The sequence below is a fragment of the Bicyclus anynana genome, chromosome 20 (genome assembly GCF_947172395.1).
Source record: "Bicyclus anynana chromosome 20, ilBicAnyn1.1, whole genome shotgun sequence".
NCBI classification, from domain to species: domain Eukaryota; kingdom Metazoa; phylum Arthropoda; class Insecta; order Lepidoptera; family Nymphalidae; genus Bicyclus; species Bicyclus anynana.
The window spans coordinates 5,064,001-5,074,500 of NC_069102.1; the positions used below are offsets into that span (position 1 = coordinate 5,064,001).

The window sequence follows — 10,500 nt, forward strand, 5'->3', positions numbered from 1 at the left end:
AAATTCAACTCCTGTATCATGCCGCCCACGCCTCTGAAGTCTGCGTTTATTCTCGAAAGAGACACCTACTTTTTTCAATGCATATTTTTCGTCATTCTTATTGATGGTCGTTATTGTGATGTGACCAACTATTTTGGTCCTTTATTGGAGAATGGCATGGCAATGAGACGAGTAGAGATTAGAGTAGGCTTGTAAAGAATCTTTAACAAGTGATCTAAAATTATTTAAATGATTTTACAATTTTATTAGGTACCTACGACTTTAGATATAGTTTTTTAGTATTTTTCCTTTTTTATTTTTATAATATTAATTATTAAAGTGATTTTCTGATAACATGTGTACGGACAGTTGCCTTATGACGTTCATAAAACGTTCAATATCGTGAATCGCGGCAAACTTTCAAGAGTGCATTATTCTTTACTAGCTGACGCCGCGCGGTTTCACCCGTGTGGTTCCCGTTCCCGTAAGAATATGGAGATAATATATAGCCTATAGCTTTCCTCGATAAATGGGCTATCTAACACTGAAAGGATTTTTCAAATCGGACCAGTAGTACCTAAGATTAGCGCGTTCAATCAAACAAACAAACTCTAGAAGTATAGACATTAAATTGGTAGGTAGGTAATGTTAGATGTGTTTGAAAATTGAGGCGCCCAAAAGAGGAAATTTATATACAACTCAATGTTAGTTGTGGTCAACAACAAACGTTAATTAACTTAATTATCGTCCACAATGTCGAGTTGTGTGTTCAGGAAGTGTAAAACTATATTTTCATCAATATATAATGGAATTAAAGACAATGTTGTGCATGTATGCTCTCAGTGTTGTAGCCTATTCGGATCACTTTTTGCGGTGATTTTGTAGTAACCGATCTATAGTATAAAATTATCATTGGTTTATATCCACTAAAGTTAAAAGGTTAGTGAATAGTCCAAATAGAGCTATTTAAATCGCATGGTGTTACTACAATCGCCAAGTTCAAGGTGTTCTCGTGAGTCATAGTGTGGGCCGCTGAAGATTTCTATTTAAATCCGCCCTGAAACAGCGACTGTAGTCTCAGTAGCCAAGAGCACTACGCAGCGCGCGCCTGCAACGAACTCATCACAACACTAAAGGTATTGTGATTATTTGTTTATTTATCTTCATACTAACTGTGCCCTGTTGCAACCGCCTAGATCCTAATGCCGTGGGAATATTGGGATAAAAAGTATCCTAAGTGATTTTTCAGACTTTAATCTATCGCTGTACCAATTTTCGTAAAGATCCGTCCAGCCGTTCTGGAGTTATAGGTGGTGTAATTAAAGCGGCTATGTTTTAGATTAGGTAAACAGAGGGCCTAGTGGCAGTTTGATACTGAGACGATCGCGTTAACGTAAACGCGAATTTCTAAGGAATTGATACAGCGCCATCTAATGGAACTGTTTCAATTCCATATAAAATCGCGTTTACGTTAACGCGATAGTAACAATATAAACACATAGAAAACTCCCACTAGGTTGAAAGATTTATAAATTGTTGTTAATGTACAAGTTATTTCGTGTATTTTTATAGATATACCTACCCTAACTTCACTATACAATTAATGTATTTTTGCTATAAGATTTTTCAAGGCATTTTGCTGTATACTATTTTAAGACCATCTTGCTTTCTTTTAAGTTTAGTTACCATTAAAGTGTTTTTCAGATAGCATTGGTACGGTTGCCTTATGACGTTCATAATATGTAGATACTATTAACAGCGTAAAGATATTTACTATTATCGTGAATCTAAATAAATTAAGAGTGAAACGAACTGTCACCGTACCCATGCTATCAGAGGGCCTACTGGCAGTATGAAAACATTGAAAACTCCCAATAGGCACACAGAGGGCCTAGTGGCAGTATGAAAACATTGAAAACTCCCAATAGGCACACAGAGGGCCTAGTGGCAATTTGATACGGTGACGATCGCGTTATCGTAAGCGCGAATTTCTAAGGAATTGAAACATCGCCATCTAGTGGCACTACTGCACAACTGTTTCAATTCCATATAAATTCGCTTTTACGCGATAGTAAGAGTATGAGAACTTTGAAAACTTCCACTTAGCACACTGAAAAACACTATAACTACGTAGTTTTTTAACCTATGCAGTGGTGTGCATAGTTCCCAACTAGGGTAGGCAGGCATGTTCCTTATAAGTCCTCAGGGTAGGCATAAAGTCCATATTACTGTAGCTATGTTTTACATAATCACAATTTACAGTGTGCCTAGTGGGAGTTTTCCAAACTTTCGTACTGTTACTATCCCGTTAACGTGAACGCGAATTTATATGGAATTGAAACAGTTGTGCAGTAGTGCCACTAGATGGCGCTGTTTTAATTAATTAGAAATTCGCGTTTACGTTAACGCGATCGTCACAGTATCAAACTGCCACTAGGCCCTCTGGTAAAGAAAATGCAAGCAGTCTACACCTATACATATTTAAATCTACAATATTATATCTACTTGCATAGTCTAAAAATAACTAAACAAACATTTTCGTCGCAAAGCTTTCAATGTGAGAGAATTAGTTTACTATGTGATTGCATCAGACCTGTTTATATATTTTCGTTTGTGAATCATTATAGTGGAATCGTTCCAGATTTTGTAATATTGATAAAATTGTAACTTTATTAACAGTTGTGGTTTGAAATGTTTTTGTTGATCTTTGTTATTTTTATTCAATAGGTACTCGTAAGAAGTTAAAGGTTGATTGCAATCTCAATTTCTTACTACATATTTGCAATGGCAGCGAGTTTAAATTCTTCAACTAACTGAATGTCTATGATTTATAATAATTGGATATCATCGTATCAGCCGATGGATATCCATTGCAGAACATAAGCTTTTAATAGGGACTTCTAAACACCACGATCCTGAGCCGCCTGCATCCAGCGAATCTCTGTGACTCTCTTGATGTCGTCAGTCCACCTGGTGGGGGGTCGACCAACACTACGGTTTCTAGTGCGGGGTCGCCAGCACCTTGGGACACCAACGTCCGTCGGGTCTTCGAACTATGTGCCGCACCACTTGAGCTTCGCGATTTGTTGAGCTGTGTCGGTGACTTTGGTTCTTCTGATTCGATCACGCAGAAATACGAGCAAGCGCAAGGGCATTTGCCAGAGCGGTAAAAATGACGTAGTGAGACAAAGTTTATTATTTCAATATTCAAAATTGATATTCAACTAATTACATTTTAGTTACTAGTTTAATTATTTTTACCTGCTCTAGTCTGCCTCGTCATACAAAAGTGTAACCAAATATCTTCACGTTTTAGTGCATTGCTATTTTGTTTTCTATAATATGTAGCAGGTACCAATATATCTTAGCTAGAACAGTTTTAGATCGTAAATGATGGATGGACGGTAGAATCGTAATCGCCGAAAATAATCGTTCGAAAACAACTCTGTTTATCTTTCGAGTTGTGTTGAATTGTCGTCGCTGGGGATAAATTTATTGTTTGTTATTAGAGAGATTTTCATCGCTTTTAAGATGCGATATTTTAAATAGTTAAATACTTGTTAACCTAACCTAACTAATTACCTATATTTTTTTTTTTTAATAGGAATAATAATAAAAGCAGAGTAGAACTGAAAATGATATATTCGTATTTTGAACAACGTATTTTTTGTGGGCACTTAAATAATATGCTATTAATTTTGTAAGGTTCATTGTGACAGGTCAATGCTATTTCTACAAACGCTAACGTTTCGAAAACAAAACAAATGTCACCTAACCAATGGGAATGACGATAACCGAGCGATAACTTGGCCCCGTGATCTATCGATGACGAATGTCCTCACCTTAATTTAAAGCGTTTGCGATTGTAGAAAGAGCATCGACGTGCCACATTTCTATAGACCCTAGTTAGGGTTGACACTTTTTTGATGTCCTCATAATTTCTCCCTCAGGAATCTCAGGATAAGATCTCTCTAGTCAGAAAGAATGTTATATTTTTCTATGTATATGCTCTCCCTTAACTCCTTAACTCATGTCCAATAGCTCATACTCATAATAACCTGTTTATACTGAGCTAGTAGCTACTGTTTAGTAATTTGACTTGTATAAATTATTCCAGATGTCGATTGTCCCAATGCTATTCCGCGACTGGTGGGACGACTGGGAGCGCCCCTCGAAGCTGATGGACCAGCACTTTGGCATGGGTCTCAAGAGGGACGAGCTGCTCTCCTCCCTGTCCTCCTTCCCCTCCAGCTCGCTGTTCAGGAACTCCTACTTCAGGCCATGGAGGGCGAGCCTCGCGCGCCAGGAGTCCTCCTCTACTATCAACCTTACCAAGGAAAAATTTGAGGTTAGTAAGCATTGGCAATAATACGTCTAACTACTAGGAAATTCGATTACTAATTTAACTCTCAATAGAAATGAGCAAGATTTCTATTATATGAACGTCTGTACCTACCTACTTATAATTATGTTATACTTTTAAAGAAATTGATTATCAGGTGTTTAAAACTGTGGTCCTCAGTAGCACAGTTTGAGACTCCTTCTGGAATCTGTCTCGTAAGAAATTTTATTATATATTTGTGGAGTTAGGAAAGTGGTGGTCTTACACTTTTAGAAAGTATGTTACGCCATCGGTCCTGATCAGTATCATTAAGATCTGATAGTGGTCGTTAATGAATTTAACATCTATCCAAGCCGGCCAACCCAATAAAATATCGTTGAGTTTTAGTACGGGTTCGGTCTAAGCTCCATATCCCCTCTTCTATAAGGAGAGAGGTCTGACATTGTAGTGGACCTTAAAATAAGCTTGATATTGATGATGATGAATAAAAAGCATGTTTTTTATCCGTTAAAAGTTAGCCCTTGATTTCAATCTCACCTGATGGTAAGTGATGATGCAATCTTAGATGGAAGCGGGCTAACTTGTCAGGAGAAGGATGAAAACCCCTTTCGGTTTCTACACAACATCGACGACCGGAACGCTAAATCGCTTGGTGATACGTCTTTGTCGGTAGGGTGGCAACTAGCCATGGCCGAAGCCTCCCACCCACAATTAAGAAAACATCAACCAGTCCAGCCAGGGATCGGACCCAGAACCTCCGTCTTTTAAATCCACTGCGCATATAACTACTCCACGGAGGCCGTCAAAATTAAAGAACCAAAGTGAAAAGGAACTCTGTTTAAATTCCAGGTTATCCTAGACGTCCAACAATTCTCTCCAGAAGAAATCTCAGTGAAGGCGAGCAACAACACTGTCCTCGTCGAAGGGAAACACGAGGAAAAGCAAGATGAGCACGGCTTCATCTCTCGTCAGTTCACCCGTAGATACATCCTGCCAGCAGGCTACGATGTCACCGACATAGTCAGCACACTGTCCTCGGATGGAGTCCTTACAATCACAGCCCCCAAACGCGCACCTCCCAATTCTGGAGAGAGAGTGATCCCGATCACTAAAACTGGCCCCGCCAAACAGGCAGAGACCCCCGTCGAACAGCCTCGCGAGCAAACTGTCCCAATCGTCACATCCCCTTAAATATCAGACATCAATCAATAAGTCTAATTAACACGAACAGAGTCTCCTGTCCTTAAGTGGTACCATCATCTGATGCCTTCTTTAAATAATCTTGGGATGTCAGGTGGAGAGAACTCAACAACACTCAACAACCTTAAGTGCGAGGTTGTGGTTAAAACGTTTCATTAAAGTCCTCCCTTTTAAGTGTTGCATTAATTTTAGATCTGCAAATTCAGTTTACTGTAAAACCAAATCAAAATTAATATCTAGATATTTAACCGTATTTTGATGATTTTTGAAGTCATATTGGCGCGTTAGGAAAATATCATCAGAGTATAACTGAATTTCAAGAATGGCGTACATCATGATGATATACCTACATTAAATACTGTAAAGTTAGTTTTAGTGTAAGTTTATTTATCAGGCCAACTAGGTATTTAATTTTTTACAAATACACTGTGTAAACTGTACCAACTGACGCACTTTTGCCATAATTAATTTTTTAAAATTCTATACCACCTGCGATATTATTGTATTCGATATATTATTATTATCGCCCACCACTTCGATTTTACCATTAATCGGGGGAGTAACTCTCTTCGTGTAAACGAGGCTTAAGTAATAAGCTAACGATCGAAATAGCATTTATTTTTATATGACTCGCTGTTGGCCAACAACGGGTAACGATTCGAAATGAACGAACTAGGTTTATATTGACTAAAATTAATATAAAACGTCACTTCTAAGCATAAATTATTGTAAAATTGTATAATATATTATATTATACTGTAAAAGTTATTTGTTTTATTACGGCTCTAGAAAATTCAAGAAAACTTCGTTAAGAAATCTTTCATATCATTCGAATATGAAATCTTCAAGCCTGCGATTACCATATCGTCGCAATTTTATAAAAGCTGAAAGTTTGTTAGCCTTCTTACTATAAGTACTTAATTATATGTATTCTGTGGTATAAGTAGGTACTTAAATAACCATGAAGTGTGGAGGATGGGATTCGGAAGGAAGCAATTTGCATGGTCCAGACAAAGAATCATTGAATCTAAACTTTTTAATTTTGCTTCGTGACAGTAGGTAGGTACTTAAGTAGGTATGAGAAATCATGTCTCCAATTGCCAGTCACTTCGTTTCATGGCAACTCTCCGAAAACCATAATTATTTAAAGGTAAGGGTTACGATGAAGTGTTTAAGTGGTGTTTGGCCACGGACTATACCTACCTACTAGATTAGTCCGTGCGTTTTTGGCGAACAAAACCGAAAGTGGTGGATGCAGATTATACAAAATTTAAGTGAAGATATGTGTACGCGCAAATTTCTGAAAAATTGTTCTCTTTAACTAAGATTAAGTTAGTACATCGTTACATTAGTACTACGGATGGGGAAACGGAATACCTATAATAATCAATTAAATGGGCTAAAAAGCAGTTGATACCATGCGACAAAGCTAGCGTCAAGCAACTACCTATTACTACAGACAACATACTACTACTATACCAATTGTCATAGGTTGTCAACCCTATTTTGCCCATCGCCCTTTAGGGAATATAAAATGAAATGAATGAAATGAAATATTCTTTATTGTCATAGCTGGGCATTAACTCGTTAATACGTTAATCGTTAATTAACGAAGTTAACATTTTGATTAACGGATTAACTTTTAAGTTAACTTTCATAAATGTTAACGGACCCGTTAACTTCCGTTAATATGCAGAAGTCCGTTAATCGTTAATCCAATGCCTACTATTTACCGTGCGATGCGAAAAACAGGTTCAGACAAGTAAGAAATGATGAATGATATTTTTTTCAAAGAAATCAACAAATTGCTATATTTATGTTAAATATAGATAAAATCAACAAAAACAAATTATGACACTTTTCCCAAGTGCTCATCCTTATTTTTCCAATGGTGATCTCTTTTTTTTTATTCTTTACAAGTTAGCCCTTAACTACAATCTCACCTGATGGTAAGTGATGATGCAGTCTAAGATGGAAGCGGGCTAACTTGTTAGGAGGAGGATGAAAATCCACACTCCTTTCAGTTTCTACACGACATCGTACCGGAACGCTAAATCGCTTGGCGGTACGTCTTTGTCGGTAGGGTGGTAACTAGCCACGGTCGAAGCCTCCCACCAGCCAGACCTGGACCAATTAAGAAAACCTCAATCGGCCCAGCCGGGGATCGAACCCAGAACCTCCGTCTTGTAAATCCACCGCGCATACCACTGCGCCACGGAGGCCATCAAAATCACACAATGATATAAAAATGTAATATTACACAGTCATATTAACGGATTAACGATTAACGTTAACTTGCGTTAATTCTTCCAGAATGTAACGCTTTAACGTTTAACGAAGCTAACTTTTTTTGTAGCGGATTAACGATTAACGAAGTTAACTATTTGATTAACGGTGCCCAGCTATGTTTATTGTACACCAAAACGAAGCAAGGAATTAACTTAAAAACTAATGTACAATTGGCGGCCTTATCGCTAATGAGCGATCTCTGCCAGACAACCAATCGAAAAAGAGAAAATAAATTCTTCTTCTTCTTGAAGTTCTACACCTGAAATTAAGTTTTTAAAAAATTAAATCTACTTCTACACCTGAAATTAAGTTTTTAAAAAATTAAATCTACTACTGCATGTTTACCAATTCAATTCAGATCTATAATTAAAAAATCTTATTATCTTCGTATTTGTAAAACTTTTACACACTATGTATTTTTTTTTCGAGAGACTTTAGGTAGGTACTACTTGCATTAAACTATTATTAAAATTACCAGATTAAAATGTATGACTATAATATTTAAATTTGCCCATCCTCTTCTATGCCATGAACTTCAATGCCGTCTCTTTCTGAGTCCTCTACGCCCTGAGCATCTCAAACGCCCACAGTTGGCGTTGTCGCATACATTGAGAACCTATGATCTATATTTATTACCAAGTGTTACCGCAAAACATTTAACAATTGCTAAATCGATGGACCAACCGCGTAGACACATTAATGTTTAGAGCGGGGACACACGATGCGTTGCGGTGTCGCTGCGTTGTCATAATAGATAGAAAAATATCTGTGGCATGTAATATTTTTTTCCTGTTTGTGTAAGTGCCGTAGGCTCCTTATGGGACCTCAGCGGCGTCACCGGCGGGTTTGGGCGAGCGCAGAAGCCTGATGGCAGAAGCAGAGTAGATGGGCGGAACAACTCTCTCAGGGTGTCTTCTCTGAGACTCGGACCTCGGCTTAGAAAGCCGTTCGGGAAGAGAGTTTTAGCCTGAGTGTATCAGTCCGGGCGCCAGCGAGATCGTGAGTTAAAAAGCCCACGTCTGGGTGACGTCAGATATCGGGGACCTCGTCTTCGCCGGCTAAAACGCTGTGGCATGTCACATTATGCGCTCTGTACCGGTTTTGCAACTACCGAGACGAGGCTGGGAGGGGTGAATGTGTTGCGACGTCGGAGCGGCACCGCTCAGTTGTTCATGCCAATGAGTTATTAACAGGCTGACCAACGCATCTACGGGACGCTGCGACATAACAACGTTGCGGCGCCGCAACGCTCTTGTGCTGCTGCTCTTACCGAACGTGAGATGCCGCAGAAAGCAATAAGGGACGCGCAACTAAACTGCAAATAATGAATAATAATTCCTTCACTAGTTAATGTGAACTGCGGCTTGAACCGGCTAGATGTAAATATGTCAGCTCCGTGACAAACTTTCTATAATTCAAGGTGTTGATGATTTGAAAAGATGAAAGGAGTGTTTATGGTATAAAGTTAGTGATAGCCAGTTCTTCGTAATTTTAAAAGCAGTTTATCATCCTATGTTCCTGCCAAAACTAGGTAGTTTATACTTTATGCACATAGTATAAACTACCTAGTTTTGGCAGGAACATGCCACAGCGTTTTAGTCTTCGCCGGCTAAAACGCTGTGGCATGTCACATTATGCGCTCTGTACCGGTTTTGCAACTACCGAGACGAGGCTGGGAGGGGTGAATGTGTTGCGACGTCGGAGCGGCACCGCTCAGTTGTTCATGCCAATGAGTTATTAACAGGCTGACCAACGCATCTACGGGACGCTGCGACATAACAACGTTGCGGCGCCGCAACGCTCTTGTGCTGCTGCTCTTACCGAACGTGAGATGCCGCAGAAAGCAATAAGGGACGCGCAACTAAACTGCAAATAATGAATAATAATTCCTTCACTAGTTAATGTGAACTGCGGCTTGAACCGGCTAGATGTAAATATGTCAGCTCCGTGACAAACTTTCTATAATTCAAGGTGTTGATGATTTGAAAAGATGAAAGGAGTGTTTATGGTATAAAGTTAGTGATAGCCAGTTCTTCGTAATTTTAAAAGCAGTTTATCATCCTATGTTCCTGCCAAAACTAGGTAGTTTATACTATGTGCATAAAGTATAAACTACCCATTTTTATAGTATTAACTACTAATTTAGAACACGCTATGCTACAGCATGGTGTGGGTGACGGTTGCCTTATGACGTTCATATTATGAATCAAGTCAAACTTTCAAGAGTGAAAATAACTGTCACCTGCACCATGCTACACATGACAGTGGGTCACGATGGAGTTTGGCTAATATCCAAACCGTACACGATAATCGATTTGCTTTAAACAAAAGCTTAAGCCCTTATAGCATACCTACCTACTAAGGTACAAGTATACAGTGCTGTCTTATACAGGTAGTAGTGTTGTATACAGATTAGATAACATCCTATCCAAAAAGTCTGCAGTGTGCAAAAAATATGTACTTATATACAAATTTAATTTAACCTATATCAGAAAACAGGTTAATATAACCTCTCCTAATAATAATAGGTCATTCGTAAAAAATAACTCAGTAAGTAAGTAGGTACCTTAATTTTATCTTCTTTGCTACTTACAGCATGTAAACGGGCCTTTGTGATGTTTCATATTTCACTACCTAATTTAATTTTCTCCCGGAGTTCAGTTCAATAATATTGTTAATTTATCATTGTC

At 38.4% G+C, this 10,500-nt stretch overlaps 1 protein-coding gene across 1 annotated transcript; it reads left to right on the forward strand.

Annotated features, from left to right (window-relative positions):
• The first annotated feature begins 956 nt into the window (after positions 1–956).
• On the forward strand, positions 957–6,285 carry LOC112042921 (protein lethal(2)essential for life). The gene is made up of 3 exons (XM_024078125.2): positions 957–1,115; positions 4,097–4,327; positions 5,171–6,285. Exons 2-3 carry the CDS (start codon positions 4,097–4,099, stop codon positions 5,510–5,512), a joined length of 573 nt encoding a protein of 190 aa, XP_023933893.2. The 5' UTR covers positions 957–1,115; the 3' UTR covers positions 5,513–6,285.
• Positions 6,286–10,500: the final 4,215 nt, after the last annotated feature.